Source organism: Gnatocerus cornutus, chromosome 3, assembly GCF_029298725.1.
Source record: "Gnatocerus cornutus isolate USDA-ARS CGAHR chromosome 3, icGnaCorn1.1, whole genome shotgun sequence".
NCBI classification, from domain to species: domain Eukaryota; kingdom Metazoa; phylum Arthropoda; class Insecta; order Coleoptera; family Tenebrionidae; genus Gnatocerus; species Gnatocerus cornutus.
Genome location: NC_142235.1, coordinates 11,600,789 through 11,628,183, shown reverse-complemented (window position 1 = coordinate 11,628,183; position 27,395 = coordinate 11,600,789). Strand labels below are relative to the sequence as shown.

The following is a 27,395-nucleotide window of genomic DNA, read 5'->3' as shown; positions in this document are numbered from 1 at the left end:
ATATCATAATAAAGTTTTCCAACATTCAAATAGCATAAAGTCCTCTTTTGCCATTCAAATCGTATTATGTTTAACCTGTTTTTGGGTTTTTTGGAGTAGAATGCTTCTATATTCTAGTCGTAAAATTTGCGCGAGAACTGTACTTGCATTTTTTTTTTATTTTATTGACATATGTTTAAAAACGCAAGTTATTTCTTAAAGGAGCTGCAGTTTTTATCCTTTCCTGAAAAAATGCAATTATAGACAAACATTTTGTTTTTTCTTCTCGCTAATTCGAACCTTTTGGTAATTCGAAATTTTTTACTGGTCCCGCCAACTTCGAATTAGTGAGAGTCGACTTTACATACATAAATTTCATAACGATTTTTCTCCGTTTGTAAATATTACAATTAATTACAATAAATTACAAAAACAGAGAAAAAAAATGTTTTTCATTCTGCGCCGTTTGTATTTCAGAGGTCAATAGCAACCATTTTCTTTAATCATTGAAACTACGAGTAAATGACTGTAAAGTTATGAAAGGAAGTGTAATTAAATACTTAATGATATTCACAACTTAACATTATCAGTAAAACAGGGTCAGAACTTGTGCGCATTTAACTAAAATAGAAAACTAAACAAAGTAAAATTGTTAAATAAAAACAAATCGTCGAAAATGCAAGATATGCGTCATTTTGCGGACGAGACAAGCTTCTTGTCACGTTTTTTATTCTAGTAAGTAGCGTTTAATATCGATTACTAGTCTCGTCATAAGAAAAAAATATTTTCAGTTGGCAGCTGCCTATAGGGTGGAAAATAACTAACAAGAAAATCACTAACAATGACTTTATTGTCGCCCCGAAAATTTTAGGGTCAAAGTTTTTGGGTGAGAAACTTGAAGTGAATTGGAACAAGCAGAAAACTTTGAAAGAAAAACGATCTTTAGCTAGAGCTTTATTTCAAACTTTTAGTACAGAATTGCTTTTGGGTCAAGCATTTTATCTTCCCTTTGATGTTGCGATAGCGTGAGTACAAGGTATTTATAAAAGACTATAATATTCAAAACTCATGTCATGTATTACCACTTACCTCAAATAAGGAACAGTATTTTTGACGAAAATTGAAATAGTTTCACTTGGTTTCAACGCCAATTACGATGTTGTATTTTTTATTTCCGACCATTTAGTTACTAATTTATAATGTATTGCTTTAAACAAGTTATGATAGCCAATACTGGAACCCGTGTAGTTGTAAAATTCATCGCGGGCTATGATTGGCTGAAAATCATTTAGTTATGATTATTTTAGTTATAACATAACTCAATATTTCAACAATTTATCCTAGTACTTAAACAACTGTCGGATTTTATTCTGACAACTAAAAGTTTAATAACATCATTAAAGTTTTTGTGTATTTTAAAGAAGAAAACAGTGCTTTATCATAGATGATAGTAGTTCTGACGAATGAATGAGTACTTTGCTAGATAAAGCATAGTATTACACTCGCATGTCAAGACCCTTATTCACTCGGTTGATTTACTCCACTCGCTCGCAAGCTCAACTTCGTAAATAAGAGGTCTCATAACATGCTCGTATAATAAAATAATATATATTTATAAAAGCCCAATAGAAAACAGATTTTACTTCGTTTTTTCAGTGTTCTCCAACCAGTTTACCTAAGAAAACTACTAAACTACTTCACTCTAAACCAAACGGCTGTAACCAAACACGATGCGTACTTCTATGGTTCCATGATAACCCTCGCTCTTGTACTTAAAGTCTTCAGTTTCCAATTCTTTCTGTTACACTGTACCACCACTGGCATAAAAATGCGCACTGCCTGTAGTTCCTTAATCTACCGAAGACTTTTAACAATTCGAAAACCGACACTACAAAAAATTACCTCAGCTTATATTGTCAACCTTTTCTCTAGCAACGTTGATAGATTCGACAGAGGCTTGGCCCCCATACAAGTTGTCTGCATCTCAGTTATCAAGCTGATTGTTTTAGCAATCATTCTTTACATCTGGGGAGATTGGAAATCAACTGTTGGTATCATTGTTTTGTACGGCTTTCTTTTTTGCAAAGGTTGGTAATACTGATTTCCCTCCATATCATTCTATAATTTGTTTTTTCGAATTTGCCGCTTTAATAGGTCCATTAGAGTACTCAATTTGGAGTCGCTTATAGGTAAAGTGCAGCTCATTGCTATTAGTCCACTCACCTGTGTAAATTTTCGAAAATTTTTGGGTGTAAATCAGGCTTTCAATTTCTTAGGGAAAAAGTTAGGGGAAAATTGAATGTAACGATTTTTGAGGTTAACACGTTGTCAAAGTTGAGTGTATTAATCAATAACTAATTCAAAATTTGTTGCAGAACAATGACTTTAATAGAGATTTAACAAGTTTTGGCAATGTTGTGAAAGACGATTAGCTTCTACGCATGCGTTGTTGCCAAGGTCAAACACTTTTGTTGCCAATTGTTACCGATAAAAATCGCTAAGGGCTGCTGCCAACTTAACTTTTAAATGAGTGGACCGATAGTAATGAGCTCTAGTATATATAAGAGAACTCAAAGTAGGAAATTTTGTTTTTTAAGAACTGGTAGAACTACTTAGTCTGGCTGTCACTTGTTTCCTGTCAAGTTCTTGGTCAATTTCACCATTACGGATTTTACGATTCGTGTTTAATAAATTGCTGCGTGAATAAAAAATGTATCAATATAATTAAATTGTCTTTTGCGGCCAACAATATATGTACCTAAATATAATAGAAGGCAGGTTGTGAGGTTAGGTTAGGTTAGGTTAAAATTCGCTGATAGTGAAACTCAATAAATGTCAAATTTTAAATTGAATTTGAAAATCAAGTGGCAAGTCGTGGTTACAAAACCATTACCAATCGTTTAACACGAAAACTCTTAGAATTGGAAAATTTAAATTTTTCTATAAAAAAGGGTGCAAATTCGAAAAAATAGAGTAAAGGACTTGTTTTATAATGGCATTGGTGCACTCGTCGCCTACGGCTCGTTTTGTACACCGGGAACTCGTGCACCAAATTGGCCATTATAAAACACGTTCTTTAATATACCATTAAAGGCTTTATTGGAAAAATTATAAGTCATAAGACAATGAAAACGGCTGTGGAAACAGACCACAGAATAAGAATCATAAGTGATGTCATTTCTGGTATCCGGACAATCAAAATGTATGCTTGGGAAAAATACTTTTCTGAAAGTATTAAAGTAATAAGAAGGTTTGTTCACACTTTAGTAGTGTTATTTTATAAAGTAGCATTTTCAGGGAAGAATTAAGACACGTCAGTGCTTCCAATCACATCCAAAGCGCCACTACGGCCGCTTCGTTCTATTTTCCCAAGTTTCCTGTTTATATCTACATTTTGTTGGCTGTACTGACAAATTCCCTGGATGTCAAACTAGTATTTATGGCAATAAGTATTATGGATCAGGCTAAAGTGGCCTTACAATTTGCCAATAACGGATTAAATGATTTATCCGAACTTATAACAGGTGTTCATAAGGTTCAGGAGTTCTTGATCCAAACGGAAGAAGATGAAATACAAACACAAAAATGTTGTGGCCAAGGAATTACTGCTAGAAACTTAAACGTAAAGTGGGACGCGTCCTTGGTTCTAAGAAACATCGACCTTAAGGTTTTTTCCGGTCAGCTAGTAGCTATTGTTGGTGCCGCTGGTAGTGGAAAATCCACTCTTCTTCAAGCAATACTAAATGAACCAATAATTGTAACAGGTACTCTGGAAGTTGGAGAATTTCTTTCTTACGCATCTCAAGAACCATGGATCATTCCAGCAACTCTTAAAGAGAACATCGTGTTTGGAGAAAAGGAAAATGAAAGCAAGTATCGAACAGTTCTTAGAGTTTGTGCTTTGGAGCACGACGTCTCTCTTTTTCCCTACGGAGATAACACGTTAGTTGGAGAGAGAGGAGTCATGTTAAGTGGAGGCCAAAAAGCTAGAGTTGGTTTAGCTAGAGCTGTTTACAAAGATTCGGATATTTACCTTTTGGATGATCCTCTAGCAGCAGTGGATGCCTCAGTTGCCACTCAAATCTTCACAGAGTGTATTCTGGGCTATTTGAAAACAAAAACAGTTGTCTTAGTCACACATCAACTTAAATTCCTCAAGAGTGTGGATAAGATTTATATTTTGGAAGACGGAACAGTTAAGTCTCGGGGTGATTACGAATCCCTCCAAGCTTTTATTGGAAAGTCTCTTCAAAGTTATGAGGAGAAACAAAGTGTAAGCAGTGAATTAAAAGAACAGAACGAAAATCAGGTTGAAATTAAAGAAGACGAAGGTTGCTCCACGATGAATAGGTACAAATTTTATCTTCTGGCTAGTGGTCGTTGGTCTCTTCTACTGCAAGTTCTGCTCTTCATTCTTTACCAGTGTAGTATGAACGCGTCAGACCTGTTCTTGACTTTCTGGATCAACACAAAGGAGAGTTCTTCAAATTCAAATTTTTTCACCGATTTAAACTCCTTCTACTTCTATACCGGTATTCTTTTGAGTCTTATTCTTTTATCTCATTTAAGTACGTGGTTTTTTATTGAGTGTGGGCAAATCATCTCCTTCAACCTCCATAAAAACCTCTTTGATAAGACTCTTCAAGCTTCGATGATGTTTTTTGATAACCATTCTTCTGGGAGACTGTTAAGTAGATTTTCAAGAGACATGGGTGTGGTCGATGAAGTTATTCCAAGAGTTTTATACGATCTAATTCGGCTGTGCGGTGCTGTTCTCTGTGTGTGCATGATTGTAGCTGTTGTAAGCTACTGGATGGTGTTTTTGGCAGCAGCTCTATTGTTGATTTTCTGCATTTTAACATGGTTGTTCTCTCCAAGTCTTACCTTCTTAAGAAAAACTGCAGCTTTAAGTAACTATGCAAATTAAATACTTCTGATTTTAGACTTTATTTCAGGAAAAAGTCCTATTTTCACTCATATTGCTACGACCATTCGAGGACTATCAACTATCAAAGCTTTAGAAGCAGAGTCAAAAATGTTATCATCATATCATCAAACACAGAACTTTTTCAACTCTGTTGAGTACATGGAAAGAGCAATTTCCTTTTGCTACGCGTTTTGGACAGATGTATTTTGTGCTCTCTACACAATTCTCATTGTTTTTATAACAGTGAATATAAAAGGTATTGGTTTTTAAATCATCCGACAAGTATTTCAATAGGTTTTTCTAGATACTGGTGTTGGCAATGTCGGTCTGGCTCTTACCCAATCATTTCTGCTAATGTGGTCTGCTCAGTACGCGACAAAATTGTATGGTCAGCTTGACTCTTTCATGACTTCTGTGGAACGCGTGGTAAAATATGCAGATCTAGATGTAGAAAACAACGAAGGGGACATTCATGTCCCAGACTCCTGGCCTTCCGAAGGAAGAATCCTCTTTGATTCACTTTCACTTCGGTATCAACCTGACAAGCCTTTGGTCCTGAATCAAATAGACCTAGCCTTCCAACCTGGGGAAAAAATAGGCATAGTTGGTAGAACTGGATCTGGAAAATCCTCTTTAGTGTCCACTTTGTTTCGTCTCTACAACTTTGAAGGAACAATCTTAATCGATGGCGTTGACATAAAACAACTTTCTCTAGACACGTTGAGAAATAGACTAGCAGTAATTCCTCAAGACCCAGTTTTCTTCCCGGGAAGTCTTCGTCAAAATTTGGATCCTTTTGCAGAGTTTGAAGACAGCAGATTATGGAATGTCCTCAACGACGTCAAATTGACAAATTTTGTTTCCAATTTGCCCTCAGGTTTAGAGAGTTTGATTTTAGAAGGTGGTGGAAATTTTAGTGTGGGCCAAAGACAGCTCTTGTGTCTAGTCAGGGCAATTTTAAAGAACGCCAAAATTGTGGTGTTTGATGAAGCAACGGCTAATGTGGATTTCGAGACTGATGAGCTCATTCAAACTACGATTAGACGAAGGTTTGAGAAGTCGACAGTTTTGACTATTGCCCATCGTCTGGATACCATCATGAATTCTGACAAGATACTTGTTATGGAAGATGGAAGAGTTGCAGAGTTTGGTGTTACGAGAAAACTCTTGCAGGATGTCGACAGTATTTTTTATAAGCTTGCCAATCACAAATAGAATTTTTTATATTATATTTAGATTCATATTTTTTTATTAAATATGAACTTTAGTTGATTGTAATGTTGATTGTTCGTTTGAAGGCAACACGTGTTTAAAATGTCTTTCTGTTCAATTTGTTCTTAATACATCTACTTTACAAATCCTTTTACAGATTGGACAAATGCTTGTATGAATACATCTCTTAAATGACTGTAAATTCCGAAATTACAATCATCGTCGCAGATTTCAACCTTTTACGTGTATCATGACCTAATGTTAACAACACTTTTATTAGTATTGTTTTTATGTCTTATTTAAGAAAATGTATCCTACCGGCAAAATCCCTCTAACTCCTCAATTTGTCATCCTAAATTAGATTTGATGATCGGAACCAGCAATGGCAATCTTTACTCATCATGTTAAATATTTAGAACTCCAAGACGCAAAAGCAAAATAGAATTTCGCGAAAATGATAGGCCAACCAAGAGCTTTCTATTCGTATGGCAGATAACACATTTTTTCAAGAATCACAACATCGCTGATAAAAAACGAAAATGGCAAACTCCAGCTCGTTAGAAAATATACAGGGTGTCCCAGAACTCGCGACCCAGAGAAAAAAGACTTATGAAGGCAACAAACAATTCTGAACCAAAATTTTGAAACAAAATTTTCTAGCTCAAAAAATAATCGAGTTAAGACAAAAAAACGGTAGCCAATCCGGAAGCTGAACAGAATTTAAAAATCGGTAACTATGGACACATACCATCGTCCATTGGTCAGGTGAACATTACACTCTCGTTGCCTAGGAAATTTTACTCTATCTCTAGAATAAGCTTCCGGGATTGGTTATTATATTTTTATCCTTTCTCGCATACTATTAAACTTAAGCAATTTTTGTTTTGAAATTTACCATCTGTATTGCCGTCGGCACCCTCCTTTGCTCTCTGGGTCATGAGTTCTGGGACACCCTGTATTATTCACAAAAGATCTTCTGTTCTCCCCTGGCCCTAATAAAATAACTGCCCAACTGTTAAAAAATTGTGCCTGGATACTTTGTACTTTAATTTCCATCTTTTAGAACTGGTATTTAGCCCAATGACTTGAAAAATACGTGAGAATTTTGGAAAATCGAAAAGGAAAAAGTTATTTTCCTACGGCCCCATATGAAAGTGGCATTTTCCACACGGTTAAATGACTCCGAAATTTGATGATTTCGTGCATCCATTTCCGAAAGTAAAAGTCACTAGTGTGATATGAACATATCCGCACAGACCTGTATCAAAATTGACAGTTATTTTGAAATACAAATGTAACTCTTGAATTTTTTTCTTCAATATATAGACGATTCACTGTAAAACAACATGCATAATGGTAAAAATGAATTGGTTAGGTCGTTTTTGACAAATCAGTTTTGACAGGTCTGTGCGGATATATTCATATCACACTAGTGATTTTTATTTTCGTAAATCGATGTACGAAAACATCAACGAACTAACTATGTAGAATACGTCACTTTTATATAAGGTCGTAGAAAAATGACATTTAGAATAGATAAGAAATAAACTATTGTCGAAACTTATGGTTTCTTCCTGATGATGGAAGGTCGTAGGAAAAAAAGTGTACATAACTCGTCGGAAAGTGTCTTTTCTTGCAGTCGTGTAATATCTGCACTCGGCTGGCGCCTCGTGCATCTACATTTACACTCGTGCGAAATTGCTCACTTTCCGCACTTGTTATGTAAATATCTATTGTTTTATTGAAGTCTACCGCCAGTTTAATTTTATGTACTTATTTCTGTTACACCCTGTATACACCAGAACGCTCGCACTTCTTTATAATGGGAAATTCTCCATTAAAATCTGAGTTGATTGTCGTATTGCATAATGTTCTACATATTTACTCTTAAAGTTTGTTTAAAGATACAAAGTAAGTCTTATAATAACGGGACCATAACAAATTGAAACTGCAACCCAAAATACACATTTCAAATCAATAGGAAATCATTTGAAAATCAGGTGAAATCATTAAAACATAAGGGAGAACCAACAGGAAATCACAGGAAATGATTAGGAAATCAGGGAAAGTTAAACGAAATCACTAAAAAATCAGGGAAAAATATTAATGGCCCAATTAATAGAAAATCAGAGGACATTACTAGGAAATCAGAGAAATTTAGACGAAATCACAAGAAAATCAAGGGAATTTGAACGAAATTACAAGAAAATCAGAGAACGTTAGACGAAAACGCAAGGTAAAAATATTAACTTCTGGGATTAACCTTGCTGGGAAATCAGTGTATCAATCTTAGGAAATCATTATAAATCAGAGGAATTTGTTACGAAATCAGAAAAACTTGAACGAAATAAAAAACATGAAAGAAAGTAAGACGGAATCACTGGAAAATTTGGACAAAATTACAAGAAAATCCGAGAAAGTTAGACGAAAACACAAGGAAATGAAGGGCGTATGCTATTTTTAAAAAATATTAACCTTTGGCATTAACTTTCCTGGGAAATCAGTGTACCAGTATTAGAAAATCACTATGAATCAGAGGAATTTGTTAGGAAATCAGGGAAACTAGACGAAATAAAAAAAATCAAATAAAGTTAGACGAAATCACTGAAAAATTATTAGGACATCAGGGGCAATCAATAAGAAGTTAGGGAAAAACAGACGAAATTACAAAGAAATCAGGGAAAATTAGCGAGGAAATAAGAAGAAGTTAAGTCTATACCATTTTTGAGAAGTATTAACCTGTGATAAGTTATGTCATCAATAAGAAATCACTAGGCAATAAGGGAAAATTATTAAGATATCTGAGGCAATTAATAGAAAATTTAAATTATTGTAGCTCATTTATAAATTATTGTTCAAATCTCAAAATGTTATAAAGTTTTTTGACTCGACCATTTTTCGGTATGCTTGTTTTAAATTTGGCAGGGAAAATCTCAAAAATCCTGTATGTATAATAATTCTAATTATCAAGAATATTGAAATGCAATGTTTGTTTCGAATTAACGAAATTATTCCTAGAAACTCATCAATTTATACAGGGTGGCCCATCTAAGACTCGGGCTCAATATCTTTTGTTATTTATGAACGGATTTTTCCAAAATTTAAAATAAAATTTCTGCGTAGTACTGCTAAATTTTTAATAGCGAAGCCCGTTGGTTTTTAAATTTATTTTCTGTTAAACTTTTTATTCTTTTTTTTATTTAAAAATTATCAGGAAAATTTACATTTTGCCATGCGTAATTATTTCTATCAAAGTTTCAAGAATCGAAAAACACAAAATATGAAGTAACTTAAAATTTCATTTTCTAAATGTTAAATGACTAAATACTACTAACTAGGTGGCCCTCGGAATTTTGTAGATCTAATAAATAAGCGATCCCAAATAAAAATCCAACGCCACAGAAAAGCGAGGTTCACGAAAAAAGCGAGATCTACAGAATTCCGAGGGTCACCTAGTTTACTATTAAACTTTGTCTAAAGATACAAAGTGAGTCTTATAATAACGAGACCATAACAAATTGAAACTGCAACCCAAAATACACATTTCAAAAGCATTGCTTTGTAAATTTTATTTCTACTAAACTTACAAACATAGTTGGTGGATTAATTTGACATTAGCAATAATTCTGTCCAATAAATGAAGAAAATTGTTGTTTAATTTTTGTGTTATTGTGGATAAGATCCTCATGTTTGGAGAATGGTTAATAAATGCTGTTGCAGCCCCCAGCTTTTTAGAACACAATTTTAGATGTTTAGACGTTTAGAAACCACTTTAATAACAAACTAACCAAACGAAAGAAGGACTAGTAGGTCTCGAACAGGCATGAAAAATGAGGTCCAAATAATCAAAATTCATAAATTGTACAAAGTGATCCTTCGTTTTTTTTGGAAATATTTTGTATTCTAATTTTTTACGTCCCACTGAAGGGGCAGGCATAATAAGTAAATGTATTTTCAAATATCTTTAAACAAAGTTTATCTGATTCTCCTTTAAAAAAAAAACAATAACTTGTTTTCCAAATAATTAATTATCTTATAATCACCAATAAAATTTTAGGTTAATGTAGTGTCTTTAATTAAGTTACTACATTGTATAAGTAATCATCAAAGAGATTTATTATCCAAATTGTCTTGAAAAACAACGCAGTCCATTTTAATTTAGCCTTTTTTGATAAGTTAAGTTACAAACAAAACAAGTTTAACTAATGAATGACAGTCATAAGCATAAACTCTCACTCACTCACAACATTGTTATTGTTGCTTACTTTTTCATTAAAGAGTTGCACTTAATAAAAATTAGAGAATCATCAATTTAGGATAACCAACATTCGTAACTTAAATTAAATTAAAAGCACCTCTTTCAATTTGTGTACAAACTATGGCGCTCGACATACTAAATAAAATTTTTGTCATTGGAAAAATATTTTCTATATCACCATCGGATACAACTTTCACTAAAATTACTTTATGGCAAAAAGTATATTCTGGATTTTTAGTGTTATTATGTACAACAGCTACAACGCTTGCTTTAATCGCTCGTGATTTCTACAGAAATAACATTCATATAAAAATTATCATCAACAATTTAAACGATTTTACTCTTCTTCTATTCAATATTATCACAGTAGTTAGCGTTAGCATGAAAACTAAGCAGTGGAAGAAATTGTTGATGAACCTGTCAGCAACCCCATTTGAGCAACTTTATAAATATCGATCGACGCGTTATGGATATTATTGTTTTATAATTAATAACATTGTATATTTTGTAGTTGCTTCGTATCGTATTTATTTGAACATTCAAAAAGGTGTTTTCAATATGTTTGCATTGAGGTATTTCCAGTCTTTTGCGAAAACTCTCCATTTTTCTATGTTGTGGGAAATTAGTTTGATCATATTTACACGATACAAGTCTCTTAACCATTTTCTTTATTATATGAGAAGGAAGAAAAATTCTGTGAAAAATGAGTACCTTCTGAGACAGACAAAACAGATCATCTTTACTCTGTCTGAAACTGTGGACATCTTTAATGATATGTTTGGCTGGCCGATTCTACTTCACATTGTATACACTTGTTTACAATTATTGATGCTTTTTGATAGTTTGTTCTTATCGTTAAAAGAACATCAAATTCTAACATTTTTATTATCACAATTGGGTGGCATCGTTGTGCATTTAGTAAGTATATTTGTGGTGTTCAAAATTTTTGATAAATTTTATTTTAAGGGTAGTATCTTCGTTTGTGTAATAGTCTTTGATATGGTTTTTGAAGAAGTGAAAAAAACTGAGCTTTTAGCTCTCAAGTTGAAATGGAAATTTATGGAAACTGAAGAACAAGAACAGTTTGATGAATTCGCAGAGTTTGTTAAAGGATATCAGCCGAGCATTTCTGCTGCTGGATTTTTTGATCTCAACAGGTCAACCATTTTGAGTTTGTTGGGAACATTGGCTACGTTTTTTATTGTGATAATTCAGTTTCAATCAAGTGGGCCAAAAGTGGCGTAAAATTGATTAATACTTAGTTGAATGAAAGTGTCCCATTGTCCATTTTTGCATATCTAAATTATTCTGAATTAATAAGATTAATATTTATTATACTTGCATCATAATCCTAAATTAAAACACCCAAAAGCGTGCACAAAGGGATCTTTAAAACACTAAAGCTTTAAAGTTGTCTAGGTAACAAGAAATAGTGAAATGTCAGGACCAATTTTTATTTATAATATAAATAAACATAAAAATTACAATTATTATTGTTTGAAATTTCAAAGCCCACCGCTTTAAGCTGGTTACGGTTGTTTGTTGCTTCTAATTTATAACTAGTAAAAGCTTTTTCATTTTCATTCATCTGTTGGACGTCCATAGCTCTTGATGAAGTTGATTTAGCAACCGATGTGTTCAGAACATCAGCAATGCGTTTGGAAACAACTATTTTGTTTAAAGTGGATTCTTCAATCACTCGAAGATTTCCATCCCACCTGACGTTTCAACTCATCGATGCTCATACCACTGTTTGCCATAATCGTATGAAGTTCGTCCGCAAGCATGACCCGTATATTTCTCAGCATCGGGTAGAATAAGAATTATCCGCAGTTCTGCATGTTCTGCTCAAAGTCCCTAAATCTATAGGTCTGAGCGAGTCCACTAATCGCGTTTCCATGTTGATGACGTCAAAACGGTTCGCCTTTTGAACCGAAGTTTGAATACATTGGTCAGCAAGCAAACTGCAGTACACCGGTGTATTTTTGCATGCATGTATTTTCACTTTTGACACTCAATTCAGTCTTAAGGGTCTACGAGCCTGCCCGAAAATTTCGTGTTTGAAAAGTATGCAACTTTAACAACACCTTTGATTGACAGCTGCCAAAAGGGATTACCGAGGATTTGGTAATGAGGGGATCATAAACTTTATGGAAACGGTCGCTTGACCTGCACATTTCCTAAGAAACCCAGAGGTTGAAACAATAAATTCGTGTTGGACCAAAGATGAGTTAAAATATCAGGATTTTTTCTCTGCGTTTTGAGCTTGTGAAATTTCTGGTTACAGTAGACAAAAATTTTACGGGCGTATTTTTTTTTTTCAATTAACGGAAAATGTATGTATAAAATCCGCAAATTTCCAGTTCCAATAGTACGTAATGGAAGAATGTTTTTCTAATTGAAAAATGTAATTTTCGTAAATGTGATCCAAAATTTTTCCTCACTGGTCGCCGGGGAAATTTTAAAATTACTTATTATTTTATTATTTTTATTTGAGAAAAACGCATTTAATTTTTTTTTAACCAAACCTTTTACCTGACACATAAGTTTTTGGACCTTTTCGACTCTGTTGTTTTCTGTGATTTAAAAATTAACTCTTCATAATAATACATTCCACTAATCAATAAAAATTAAGCCAGAACCACTCAGGAAAAGCAAAATTGGCGTTTAATGTTATTATGCAAAAAATTTTTAATTGTACGAATTTTACATAATAATCCTCGTCTCTAATAAGTTAATCATTACCTGCTACCGGTGGATTTTATACGTTACCAATAAGACAATTTGCTTTCAAATATGTCGAAGCTAACACCATAATTTTCATTTCAAGAAAAGACTGTAAAACCCAAAACTTCAAATCATCCAAAAGCAATTAAAAATGTATTTCGGAAAACCTATAAATAAATACTTTGAAAAAATATTTAAATTCTTTCAATTTTTGGATACTTGTGTTTTTTACTGTGCTCGACTTGTAAATCAATGTACTTTTTTAAATTTCTAGAGTTTTATCGATTAAAGTTGGTCAGTTGCTTTTATCAAACTTGCGCGTCAGCAGTTTTTGACGAAATTTGGTGTTTGGGAATAAATTGTGTTTTTGATAATTTTTGTCAACACCAAGATTTGAGCCAACAATTTTATTAAAAAACGGTGATGAAAAATATTAGGAATAGTTCCGAAAGTGAAAATGTAAAAAGCGGTTTTTAGTCAGAGTTATCGGATAAAGTTTTTGAAATAGAAAATGTTCCCAATAATACTCATTTTATAATTGCGGAAAAAAGGTCTTTTAGTTTAAAACTGGAAAATTCAAAATGTAAAATTAATGCGTAAATAACTGGATTTTGTGTGAAAAACTGTGAATTATACCGAGTCCGGCAACAGTAATAATCACCCTCAAAATCGTTTTTAATTTCAAAAATAAATATTTGCAATTTTGCATTCGCTTTATCAAGCTTACCAATCTAAAGCAAAAATTTGCGATGCGTTAGAAGAGTAATTTTTAGCGATGTTTGAGTTTTTGCGTAAATACTCGTGAATTGTTTTTTAACATAACTGTGACCAGCTTCATTTTAAATTTAATGTAACTTGTGCAATTTGAGCATAAATTACTGTTTTAACAAGTTAGTTTTCAAAACTATGACGGACAGTGGCAAACTACATCAAATTTTTACAAGTCACTTCAATTTTGATAACGTTGATTGTTGCACCTTTTGGACACTAAATAGAAATAGTTAATTATTTACATTGAAAAATAAGAACTTAGGGCCCGATTTCAAATCAGTGGCGCAAAATTGCGTTGACGCAATTGAAGATACCTTTGCTCCCTACCATACTACCATCGCTAAGGAATCATTTACAATGTCAGGATTAATATGAAGGTTTACTGCCTTAACTACTATGTATTATCATTTTGTACAGAGAATTAAAAATGAGATACTTTGTTCAACTTAGCTCAACTTTACCTCAATTATTCGGACACAGTGTTTTCGCAAGAGCTTTTTCAATGAATAAACAATAATTTTACACAATACAATAATTTACACATTATTAGGTTTACCCAAAAAAAACAATTTCACGTTATTGAGTTTTGAAAAATAACTTCTTACTATACTACTGATAAAACAGCATTTTTTCTAAAATTTTAAACACAATTTGCATACAATAAAAAAAACAATTGAAATATTTTTAATACATTTATATTAAAAATATATATATATTGAATGGTTCCAAAAACCCTCAACAAATAGATAAAAATTACACTTTTACGGCGTCGCGACGCCAAAACTATCGGTAATAAAGAACAAGTTTTTGCGTCATCTTCTAGAGCTTCTTAGATTATCTATTAGCGTATGTAAATTTTTTAAATTTTACCTCTAAATTTTGGGGGTGATCACAAATGTTGCCGGACCCTGTATCAGAGATAATAAAATATTATTTCTCAATACACTTGCTACAAGTGTCTTCGATGTTTGTTGCCGAGAGCGGCCAGTTGGGTCTTTACCTGCTTATACCCGATAGCAGTTTATTACAATTGGGCGGAACGTCAGTGACCCCCTAGTGAGCGGTCGTAAATCATGAGATTTGAATAAGATGATTTGCGTTAGTTGTACTGTTGGTTGCCTATTTTTGATTTGTTTTTCTATTAATAACTTCAAAATTATAGCATAATGACAAAAACAAAAATGTCACCTCCATAGAGGTTTTAATTCTCCACATGTTGGTATTTTTTTTAACTTCGTAGGTTGCTTCATATTCCTTAAAAACGAAAAATGGGAATTTCAGTTTTTAATTAATTAAAGTCAAATTTTTCACTTTTTCAAAATTCGAAGATGTCACCTCCATAGCTCTACCTGAGACGCATACATACAGAGGTCGAGCGATTTTTCAAAGTCCAAAATGCGCTTCAAAAACGAAAAATGGTAACCATATACCGGGTATATGCGTAGCGTAGACCCATAAACTAATTCGACCAAACAAGCTTTTTAAGGTTTCATGACGAGCACAAGCGGTATCCCCAATCGTTGCTTGACCCAAGTGCCTCAAATGAGAATAGTAATTCGCACTTGGCTAATCAGTATCAAAACGCTTTCAAATGTAAGATCGGAAGCTGCACTGTCAGAAAAGTTTGGTTTTACCTCATTATTTTCCTCCACAACCACGTGGGGAACACCAAGAAAACCTTAACATTTCGCACATTTTGAAATGGTCTGCCATATGGCAATTTCTGCCAGGAGATGGTGAGGAACACAAAACTTTTTGACAGTACAACTTCCGACCTTTCAATAATTAAAGTTTTTGTCATTAAATTATTTGTGTCCCAAGACTGAGTGTTTTAAGATCCTGGGATATTTCTGATGTGTTTTTCTTCAAATAGGAGGTAAATACGATTATAAGCAGGCATAAGAGCCAAAAAGAGACTGAAAATTTGTTTGGGTAGAGGACCAATCATACAAATGCGCCACTGCTCTCTGTAGGAACCCTGTCGAATTAAATGACACGAACCGTTATGACGTCACATCCCCTCTCACCCTCCCGTAACGGCACCCACTCATACTTGGCAACTCGCTCAGACCTATAGATTTAGGGACTTTGTGTTCTGCTAGCCTTTTAATATCTTCACTCATTTTCTGAACGGATTTTTACAAGCGTGAATAGATGTGCTTAACAACGTAAACAAACAATTGCTAACCGTCTCTACAAAAACAATTGACAAACAACCTTTTATAATTTTATTGTGTAAATTCACATTTTTTCAATGCTCCTAAAGGATTGTAAATCGATGGGTATAATAAAAAATAACAACAATAACAAATCAAACGCCGTGAAAAAAGTCGAATAGCATGTTTTGATTGATTGACAGTTGACAGTTGACCATGTGTGTTTTATAAAACAAAGTGTGAAAACCTATATGTTTTATAAAACAAAATGTGAAATTCAGAGTTTTCGTTAAAAAATTCACGAAGTTAAGGAGCAAGTTTTTTTTAAATTTAGTCATACAAATGTAGTGGCTAAATATGATGAACCTACTCATTTATATGCAATAAGCGTTGATGACTAAGTAATTTTAAAATGTTACTTTTTCTAAGTAAGTACACAGTTATTCAAACATTTTATTGTCCCATAAACCTTTTGATTGCAACATAAGCCATATGAAAGTAATTTCAGAGAAAAGAGTTGCATTCTTCAGTGAATTTACCTTACAATGTGAAATGTGCAATATTAAACGAAAACTTTGTACAGAAGAGAATAACATTGACGAAAAAGTAAACATCAATTCTGCGGCAGTATTAGCTACTTTGAGCACAGGAATTGGTCATTCTGCGATAAATCAAATTAGTGGAGCGTTGAATTTACCTCCAATGTCTTATCGTCAATATGTTAAACACCATAGCATTTTATCTGAGGTGATATTAGAAACCGCATGGTCTTCGATGGAAGAAGCAGGAAAGGAGGAATCAGAACTAGCAAGAGAAGTTGGAGACGTGGATTCACAAGGTGTACCTATGATAACCGTCATCGCAGATGGAGCATGGTCAAAACGATCATATAAAGTCAATTACGACGCTCTTTCGGGTGTTGTAAGTGCTAAATGAATATTTTTTCATAGTTTATTTAATATTTGAAATATTACAGGCCTGCATAGTGGGGGCAAGAGCTGGAAAACTTCTTTTCATTGGCGTTAGAAATAAATATTGTCCCGTTTGTGACCGATCAACAGTAAAAAACATTCCAACTCCAATCCACAACTGTTTCAAAAACTGGACTGCTTCTTCTACGGGGATGGAATCAGACATAATACTTGAAGGTTTTAGACAAAGTATGGCAATGCATGGACTTATGTATACACAACTTGTGGGAGACGGAGACAGCAGCGTTTTTAAAAAACTTTGTGTTGCGAGACCATATAGACATAAAGTGGCGATTAAAAAAATTGAGTGTGTTAATCATTTACTTAGAAATTACTGCTCTAAACTTAGGGATCTGTGTGAGCTAAGATTCAGTTCGAAAAAGACTTTAGTACCTCCGACTCTGCGTAAATGTCTCAACAATAACATATTGAGACTAAGAACTGCTGTGAAGAAGGCAATTTCGTATAGAAGAACAGAAAAAATTTCTTTGGAAGACCAAGTGGCTCTTCTGACAAAAGACATCATCAATAGTCCAAAACATGTTTTTGGATTACACGATTGCTGTGATAGTTACTTTTGTCAAGGAAAGAAAGACAACGAAGTAAGTTTAGTTCCACAGATGATAGAGTCTGGAATCTTCGAAGACATAGAAGCCTGCGGGAAAAGACTATTTCAAAATGCCCACAGCTTAATTTTGAATATGAAAAATAATGCCGCTGAATGTTACAATGCAATAATTTGTAAATTCACAGGAGGGAAAAGGATAAATTTTTCTATAAAAAATAGTTATGCAATAAGATGCAATGCAGCAGCTATTGCTTATAATAAAAATAGTAACTATTTTTCGACTATTTAAAAAAAATGACCGAAGTCCAGGAAAGTACGCAAAAATGTACATTGCGAGCGTGAAAAGAAAATCTGCTTACAATAAAACTAGGAGGCAGTTGTTTCCCCGATATAAAAAGAAAAAAACTGTTGCACCACCTGACGAAGATTACAGGATTCAAATGGACGAAGAAGAATTTAAAAAAAAACGGCAGGATTTATTGACAAGTTTGAAAAAAGACGCTGAACAAATAAAGTTTATTGAAAAAGAGACACGAGGACAAACCGCTAATACTAGGTGGAAGGAAGAAAGAAGATACCGATTGACTGCCTCTAATTTTGGCACTGTGTGCAAATTACGAAATTCAACAGACCCAAAAAAATTATGCCAAAACATTTGGTCGAGTGAATTTAGAAAGAGCGCCGCCATCAAATGGGGATCCGAAAACGAGAGTACTGCGAAATTATTATTCCAAAGACAGTTTGGGGTTACCGTTTCAGATTGCGGACTTTTTATTGACAAAGACAATAACTTTCTTGGTGCTAGCCCGGATGGAATTATTGACAAAGACAACATTTTAGAAATCAAGTGCCCTTGGTCAATAAAGAACACAACCCCTCAAGAAGCAAGCGAGGAAAAAAAATTAAATTACTTGGTATAGTTCGGGGACTGAAATACCGTGTTTATGACTTAATTGGGGTACTCTCTGCACAAAGAGGCAAAACCACAAGATAAAGGAATCAACAACGGTGGTGGTTTCGTCTCTTTGGGCAGTGAGTACCCCAGTTAAGTCATAAACACGGTATTTCAGTCCCCAAACTATACGAAATGATGGAAATCTCCAGCTGAAACGAAACCAAATATTTTTACCAAGTACAAGGACAGCTGGCCATCACAGGAGCGAAATATTGCCACTTTATGGTTTGGACTCCTTGTGGATTTTTTGTTGAAAAGGTAAAATGTAAACATTAATTAATTAACGATATTTATGTATTCATTTATTGTTCCAAATCGAATATGAGCAATCATTTTGGGATACAATGCTGCCTAAACTAAAAAAATTTTACCTAGAATCAATGGCCCGTGAAATTTTAAAATAAACAATTGAACAATACTATGTAACAATTTTGTTCAATATATGTATTTTTTATGCTTATTATTCTATTTACCATAGACCTACACACCAGCATCGTAAACTCCCATTCATCCCTCAATGCTCGTCTGGCTAATTTGTTATGGTCAGGTCAGAACCATTTTTCGACCAATAACAGAGAACTTGAAATTGTTGAATTTCAGTTCTCTAAATGTTTGTATTACTTTCTTTTTCTTACACACTGGTTGCACCATTGCTTATTCACAACTTAAGGCGAGTGCCAAGACATTTTTCTTATGGAGAATCCCATGTAAAGTATCGTCTAAATATTTCGCTTATTTTTTGATGTATCAGTTTCGTTCTTATTTTCAACTGCTTGTATTCACATTTTCTTCTAAAACTAAGAATCAAACATTGAAAAAAACATTTAATTTAAAAGTTAAAGGACTTGAAAATTCGATAATTTAGGGGTATTTTACGAATAGAAGTTTATGTCCGATTTTTGTGAATTTTTAAACTTAGAATTAGTAAAGAATACTTTCAAAATCACTTTCCCGCTAAATTTAAATCGATATCATTAAAATTGGTCTAGTTATGAGAGAGATAAACTAAAAATTTTTCAATCGAAGCTCTGAACTTTGCAGATAATTTACGACTAGGCTGATTTATAAGCGTACCCTCATTTGCGGTTTCTTGACCAGCTTTGGAAGTTGTAAATCAAGGGATTTCTTCTAAAATTTTTACCTGCTTGTTTCGCACAGAGGATAATAAAATGGTTACAATTAGAAGAGCGTTATTAAAAGTGCTAATAAGTACAAGCACAAGGAAGTTTCATAATGCTTGATGTATGAAATTATAGAAACAAGTATGTAGTATGAACATTCATTCAATTTATAGTCATGTTTTCAACTCAAGTCTTTCAATGACAGACGAATTAATTTCTCGACTATTTCACGGTGTTGGACCTAAAATTTAGAAAATGAAATTTAATAAAATAATAATTTATTATTATTTTTCTTATTACATATTTTATTCTTTATGTTTATTTTTTTCTTATTTCACTAGAATTTAAAAGTTCATCAATGAATAAAAAATGTTGAACGAAACAAAATTGTTTTGAATGGTATGACTCTATGGAGCAACCTGACCGGATGCAATTTACCTGATGTTTGCAATATTGGATTAGGGGTTATCTAAGAAGCTGACCGGGGTTGACTAGGCAATGCCAATTTCTTTCATTTTGCCGCCGGCCGGTTCAACTTTTACTGAAAAACCCACTAAATCTTGTTCCTTTGAGAACAATATAAATTTTTGGGAGCCACACTTGACCTGACAATTGACGGTCAATTTGAGGAAGACGGAATTATTGAAATAAAATGCCCGTATAAAGCTTTTAATTCAAACTTTAAAGATGCGGTGGAGAATAAAAAGGTTGACTTCTGGTAACTAGAAAAAAAGTGAAACATACATTGTAAATTCAAATCATAATTGGTATTACCAAATCCAAGGGCAGTTAAGAATAACACGAAAAAAAAAAGTGTATTCTGGGTGTTTGGTTTGGACAAGAAAGTGATATGAAATATGAATATATTTATGAAGACACAACTTTTTGGAAAAAAAATGGAACCAAAATTGATTAAGTTTTATTTTGATCACATGTTGTTGGAATTAATTGACTCTAGGAAACAAAGATTGTCTATTCCGATCCGCCGTCATTGAGTTTGTATTACCTATGTATTAGTTAATTGTCAATATTGTAAATAAGTACCTTTTATGTAAATAGCACTTTTCTTATAAAATACATACTAACATGTACATATACACATTATTATACTATGTATTTTGTATCTTCCAAAGTATCTTGTATCGTACCAAATACGTATCTATTTGAAAATAAATAAAATTAAACATAAAACAGATAAGTTTAGTTTTTTTTAGAAAATTTCTGTTTGGCATTCTAATATTAAATAATACTTTAATCTATTTATTATTTGACTAGTTAAATTAATTTTTGAACAACGTACTAATGTACTTACAATTTTAAAATAAATTTTTTTGATTCATATTATTTTACCCATGAAAAAGTATTTCTACCAGGCAGAGGCAAAATAAGCATTTATCATTTTACAATCACTTTACGATAGCACAGTAAGGTACCGCTTGACAATCTTCCCGATGTGACAGCTCAGCTCGAATTCTGACCAGCGACGAGTCTTGGCACTCGCCTTAAGTGATTTCTGCCAAATTACAGTGCCCTGCCCACAAAAAATCTGAATACTGTTCGACTGCGAAGATTCCCTTAAACGCTGAATTTACGCAACCAACTCTCCTTACAGGGTCGTACTCATTTTCTTTTCTTAAATGCTACTTGACTCACCCCTTCATTTTTGAGTGAATATTATTAATTTGTCCTTCGACGAAAAATTTTTCGTCGAGTTAGATACAACATACATACATACATTTGAATTGACCCCTTAGACCTCAATCAAACTGCATTTGCACACAAATGGTCCTCTTTCGCCAATTCATCCGAAAACCTTGAATTTTTTAATAAATAGGAGTACTATTTCGGTACCACTATTTCTCAAACAAAATTAAAGATGTCTACAGTTCCGACCATACCGGAGTTTTTTAGCAAAAGTGTTTTAATAACTGGAGGAACAGGCTTCCTCGGAAAAGTTCTCATCGAAAAACTTCTCCGGTCGTGTCCTAACATAGAAAACGTATATATGCTGATGAGACAGAAAAAAGAAGGCTCTTTGGAAGCAAGACTAAAAGATATGTTAAACCTTCCGGTAAGTTTTACCTCAAGTGGTTGCTACTAAAGTTGATCTAGTTGTTCGATGTCCTGAGGTCTCAGAACGCCGATGTCTTGAAGAAGATTAAAGTGGTTAGTGGTGACGTCAGCAAGCTAGGTCTTGGACTGTCACGAGAAGACCGAGAAATGTTAATTTGCAATGTTGGTGTGATCTTCCACGTAGCCGCTTCTGTTCGTTTTGACGATAGCTTAACGGACGCTGTGTTACTGAACACTAGAGGAACCCGCGAAGTAGTCTCTCTGGCTCTCGAAATGAAGAAATTAGACGTCTTGGTGCACATCTCCACAACTTTTTGCCACACTGACAAGCAAATCATTGATGAGAAGTTGTACCCTCCTCACGCTGACTGGAGAAAAACCATCGAAATTGCTGAAAAAATGGATAAAAACGTGTTTAACGCCATGACTGAGAAATACATCAAACCTCTGCCTAACACCTACACCTTCACCAAGTCATTGGCTGAGCACGTCGTCCATGACATGTGCAATGGAAGGATACCTGCAGTCATTCACAGACCATCAGTTGGTAAGTGGTCTCAATTCGAGCTCATATCAAAACATTTTTATAGTTATGCCCACTTACGAGGAACCTTTTTCTGGTTGGATTGACTCTCTCAACGGTCCTTTGGCTCTCATCATCGGTTGCGGTACTGGCATCATAAAAGTTGTTTATGGCGATGGTAACACGGTTGTGGATTGCGTCGTTGTTGACATCCTCATCAAATCCATCATTATTTCTGCGTGGAGACAAGCAACTTTCAACGACCACACGTCTAAGATGATCGTCAGCGTCTACAATGGTAGCAACGGAGAAATAATACCGTTCAAGCTGAAAGACAACTTAGAAGTCTGTGTAAACGAAATAAAAACTGTGACGCCTTTTAGTAGAGTCTTGTGGTACCCCAAGTTGGCATTTACTCAATCGTTTTTCGTACTTTACATAACACTGTTATTTTGCCAATTTCTTCCAGCTCTTTTTATTGACGGCGTCCTCAAAGTTCTCGGAAAGACACCAATGCAAGTTCAAAGCCTCTTCTTGATGGCGTTTAACATTTTTTTTGTAGGTTAGTAAAGCTCTATAGAAAGGTCTACACTTCTTCACTCTCGTTTTCCTACTTTATTAATAACCAATGGGATTTTATCAACAAGAAATGCATAGATCTTGAGAAGCATCTTGTCCCGAGCGATGTTGATAGTTTTGGATTTAATATATCAAACTTTAAAGTGAAACCCTATTTGATTAATGTAGTTAGAGGCGCCAAAAAGTTTATCATGAAGGAAAATGATGACTTGGAAGAGGCCAAGAAAAAACTCAACAGAATGAGAGTTGTTGCTCTTGTTTTTAACATCCTGTGGTACGTTGTTTTGTTTTGGATAATTTTCGTTAAAATGGATGTTATTAAAAAGATCTGTAATGCTGGAAGAATGTCTTCAGTGTATTTCGCATTGGAATAAAGTTATTTTTAGTTCGTTCGTCTCAAATAAGTAAAGAATTTACTCATTGTTATCTCTTTGTTAGATGTTTTTTTAAACTTAGCTTTTCTGTTTTGAATAAAGAAAACGTACTGATAAACGAATGTCTGTTAACCATTGCCTCATTTCCACGGTTTGTTCTAGAGAGAACAGAATTTGATTTACGATGGAATTTGAGTTATTGCACCGTATTTTGCGGTCAGAAAATTTGCAAATTCTATTGCACCCTTGGTTTACATCCTCTGTTTTGATTCGGGCGGACAAGCTGGTTGAAACGCTGAACCACACCACACGAACTGCTACATTTGGTGATAACCAAACAGTTTTAATTACTTCAATTTTTTTAATTTGAACACTTACTTTTTATCATAATGTTAATAAGGTAAATAACATATATAAATGTGGATTAATTTTAATAAAGATGTTGATAAATGTAGATGAACGTACTTGTTTCCTGCTGTAATGATCTGTAACCCAATTCCGCCAAAATTCAAATGAACCGCCAAACTCGAGAACCGCGAAATTTAAAATAAATAAAATGGCCGAAAATCGTGATCGTCTGAAACGGCTAGGACCTACGTTGTGTTGTGAAGGCGGATGTTCGTTGATACAAAGCAGTGCATCGTCTTTTGGGAAGAGCGTACCAACACAAAGAAATAAAAATACACCAGACCAAATGTGGTTTAACTTGTTTTATTCAGACTTTAGAAGCTTGAATGATTTTGATTTAAATTTTACAGCTAATTGTTCAAGAATTACAAGCATTTGAACAGACGAACTGATCATGTTACAAAATTCTTAACAATCTTTAATGTCAAAAGAAGTCACTTTACAAAGAAACGTTTCGGTACAAAAATGCAATAAACAAATTAGCGGAAAGTGAATTACATCAAAAGAACTACAAAAATCTCCCATTCGCTCTGTTGTGAGTGTGATCAAACTACAAAAATTATTTAAACAAAATAACAATGAAAAACAACACACAATTTACCAAGTAAACATATACAAACAATTTATCAATAAACATTAATAAAAGATAATTATTTTCAAAGGCGACACACAGAAACAGGACGAGATTATGTTTTCGGAAGACCCGAAGACAATCTTTCCTATTCCGCAAGCATAGTACAGGCGGTGTCTTATCGAGAGTACTAACAAATTATGGCCAGATTAAGAGTAACCAACATCTCACCCGCGGAAGACCCGCTAGTTAGGTGAACCCTGACTACCCCGCGAGTCCCACGTAACAAGCTTCCAGCACTGGAGGGTTTTCGAAAGTCAAAATCAAAGTTTAATGTTGAATTGATCACACTCTGAAAAATCTACTAATATTAACGCGAGAGGCTGTTTGTTATGTTGAGTCTTTTGTGACGAAGAAAATCTAGAAAGGAGAATTGGGTTCGGACAAGTACAGAGCAGCTAAGAAAACAAGGGACATACATAAAATACATAAACATATAAATTTTCAGTTTCAGTTTCAATAAAATACAATGGAAGAGAAAGTCGTGGACTTTAGGAAAAATGTACTCATTTTTGCTCACGAATGACACAGAGCGATTCAAAAAGACATTCCCAGTTAATTTGATGTATTTCACAATTTCTTTAAAATCCTATTGTATTTTTAATCCTTCGAACTCAACAGTATAAATTCCTTGAACTGAATCGAATAAAATTCAAGTTCCCAAAACTATCGGGTTTCCACGAATCTAAACTGCTTCTGCACGTGTCTTATCGGACGGCGGGCGAACACTGGTTGAACCCAGACGCTTACGTCATCGGAAAAACGCGTTACTTTAGAATTGTATAGAAAATAGCTACTTTACATTAATGATTCCGGAGAGACTTCCTTTTTAAGACAACAAATTACAAAAATTATTACATACCAAAAGGTGACAACACACAAGTGCTTCTACAAGAAGCCCTACAAGGGTCACTACACTCCCGTCAAAGTCAATGGGTTTAAAAAAAGGAAAATTATTTACAAGATTTTGACAAACTACAAATGAACAAAACACAAAATGAAAAATTAAAACAAAATAGGCATTAAATTAACACTTGGAAAAATTTGGCGAAACGCACTCGATAACACAGCACCTTCGTAGTTCCGAAGTCGTACCAAGAATCATTGCCTCCGGCGTCGCCCGCCTCCTCCGCTGTGGCGGCGGTGAACTACCAAGTCCACCAACTTCTTAACGCAAAAATCCCTGCGGTCGTTGTGGCGCGAAAAGTTTGAAATTTGAATTTGAAGTGGGACACTACACTGCATTGAAAGTTACAGAATAATTGTATAAAAACACGCGCGAATGAATGCAGGTACAGTCTATTTCACCAACTTATCCCGATCTCTCATAAAAATTTAAGAGTACGGTTCAAGTACCGACATCCCGCTCTGTCTGTATCTGACAGAGTACGCTGTCAAATGGGCTAGCCCAGTAGTCGATTCTGATCGTTTCTCGTCATAGCATGTTAGTTTTTTCCCAATCGACAATTTATTCAATAAATACAATCATCTGATTATTGTTTGTGAGCCTAATAAAAAATATTATTATTATTTATCTGATCCAGTTTCTCATGATTGATTAAAGTTTTGAATTTCATGAGAAATCCTTTAGAATTTAATTTTAATTATTAGTTTTGGGCAATGATATAAATGCGCATGTAGTAAAACTACATATGCGAAGCTATTAAATTGTACCCAATAGTTCAATTTTTAAAACACACAATTTTAGTTGAATATTAGTTTCGTACACCCAAAAGCCTAATTATATAGAATTCAATGGATTTTTATATTGGCAATACTCCTATTATGTTATAATTAATTATAAAAATAGTAATTAATAGTAAATAGTAATAATTAGTTATAAAAATTAATATATTAGTAAATTGTATCCGATTAATAAATCAACTGATTCCAGTAACAAATTGATGTCTCAGTCTCAGCAAGCAGGTACAATGGGCCAGCCCATGAACACGAAGTTAAGATCGGAAAAAATCGGATAATATCGTTTGCCAAGTCCGGTATTCATCTGAAATTATCAGGACTGTATTGAAAAAACAAATCTTGCGTGTTCTTGTTGATTTAAATAACTTCATGGTTAATTTACATACAGTAGTTTTAAGGTTTATTTGTGCGGGTTATCTGTAGAAAATGGCAAGTGAGGTTCAATCCACATTAAGAGTAATTCACAAAAGTGTCGATATTCAAAAAAAAAGTATGGAAGTGATTATTATTAATGGAGATGGTCATCTAAAGTTGCCCACCTTTTGAAAATTGTCACGAGCCGCCACTGGTTCAGTTTGTTTATTCTTTATAGCTGATGATGGTACTCGGACCTGATGTACGTAATGTAGAAAATTGATGTCCTGTGGCTTCAATTTGTGTTAAATCAATTCTTAAGCTTGAATTTACAACTGATTTCAACGTTGTGGAGAATGATAGTGTGACAACACCACACATTTGTCTGCACAGTTTGTAGGTTTGTAACAGCCATAACTACTCAATGCTCCTAGCAACCAGTTCGGCCAATCAAAATCATTGGAATCATTCCGTGCCATTTGTATAAGGTCACTAGATCAAAGTGTCTGTTTTATAAGGTACCGCTGTTAGTTTTCAATGCGCAATTCAAGAGAGACAGACATAGTCCATAAATCAATGGGTTAGAACGAGACGCAAGATTCTAGGGAATTGTCATAAAATTGTTGACGTAAAATTTGTCATTGACAAAATTTAAGGTTATCTTAAATTTATTTGTTTAAAATACACTTTAATATACCGTGGGTACAAAAAGAAAATAGGTTCCAACATTATAACAGACTATGTGAATACGTAAGAGGTGAGCGAACCGACATTAGAACTGATTCCATTTTAGCACGTTAAGGAGGTGCAACACTCAGAAACGGTCTCGGACTTCAAGCACTGTCTTTTCTAATCTCCAACGATTCGACTTGTATGCAGTAACGCCCTAATTAGAATATGCTATTAGCACTTATTATATTGTAGCTTCTCCCGACGATGTAGTAACAATGATGAGATGTTAAAGTAACTGAGAGAAAGCATTGCACGAATGGAAGTAGCAAATACATGAGCAGAAAATGAAGTACATGAGATATTTTAAAGGGGCTATTAAGAAGAAAGAATTTACAAGTTTGAAGAAGTAGGCATGCTTAAGATCTTGAAAGTTTA

At 33.9% G+C, this 27,395-nt stretch overlaps 2 protein-coding genes across 3 annotated transcripts; both read left to right on the top strand.

Annotated features, from left to right (window-relative positions):
• Window positions 1-625: 625 nt before the first annotated feature.
• LOC148176905 (putative multidrug resistance-associated protein lethal(2)03659) lies at window positions 626-6,188 on the top strand. Of its 2 annotated transcripts, XM_088032945.1 has the most exons (7): window positions 626-714; window positions 771-1,004; window positions 1,636-2,066; window positions 3,073-3,229; window positions 3,277-4,889; window positions 4,935-5,162; window positions 5,211-6,188. In XM_088032945.1, the coding sequence occupies exons 1-7, from the start codon at window positions 656-658 to the stop codon at window positions 6,119-6,121; spliced, it is 3,633 nt and encodes a 1,210-aa protein (XP_087889071.1). In that variant the 5' UTR covers window positions 626-655; the 3' UTR covers window positions 6,122-6,188. The 2 variants fall into 2 exon arrangements, with proteins under 2 accessions (XP_087889071.1, XP_087889072.1); XM_088032946.1 differs by lacking the exon at window positions 626-714 and having other exon boundaries at window positions 911-1,015.
• A 15,333-nt stretch (window positions 6,189-21,521) lies between these two features.
• On the top strand, window positions 21,522-23,928 carry LOC148176904 (fatty acyl-CoA reductase 1-like). Its single transcript, XM_088033228.1, has 8 exons — window positions 21,522-21,716; window positions 21,758-22,265; window positions 22,309-22,756; window positions 22,804-23,094; window positions 23,207-23,224; window positions 23,297-23,345; window positions 23,478-23,534; window positions 23,914-23,928. Exons 1-8 carry the CDS (start codon window positions 21,522-21,524, stop codon window positions 23,926-23,928), a joined length of 1,581 nt encoding a protein of 526 aa, XP_087889354.1.
• Window positions 23,929-27,395: the final 3,467 nt, after the last annotated feature.

Coding starts and splice junctions, on each gene's coding strand:
- LOC148176905 (XM_088032945.1), top strand. CDS start 656: ATGCAAGATATGCGTCATTTTGCGGACGAGACAAGCTTCTTGTCACGT. Junction 1,005..1,635: donor CCCTTTGATGTTGCGATAGC/GTGAGTACAAGG, acceptor TCGTTTTTTCAG/TGTTCTCCAACCAGTTTACC. Junction 2,067..3,072: donor CGGCTTTCTTTTTTGCAAAG/GTTGGTAATACT, acceptor ATACCATTAAAG/GCTTTATTGGAAAAATTATA.
- LOC148176904 (XM_088033228.1), top strand. CDS start 21,522: ATGTCTACAGTTCCGACCATACCGGAGTTTTTTAGCAAAAGTGTTTTA. Junction 22,266..22,308: donor CATTCACAGACCATCAGTTG/GTAAGTGGTCTC, acceptor ACATTTTTATAG/TTATGCCCACTTACGAGGAA. Junction 23,346..23,477: donor ACCATTGCCTCATTTCCACG/GTTTGTTCTAGA, acceptor CGGGCGGACAAG/CTGGTTGAAACGCTGAACCA.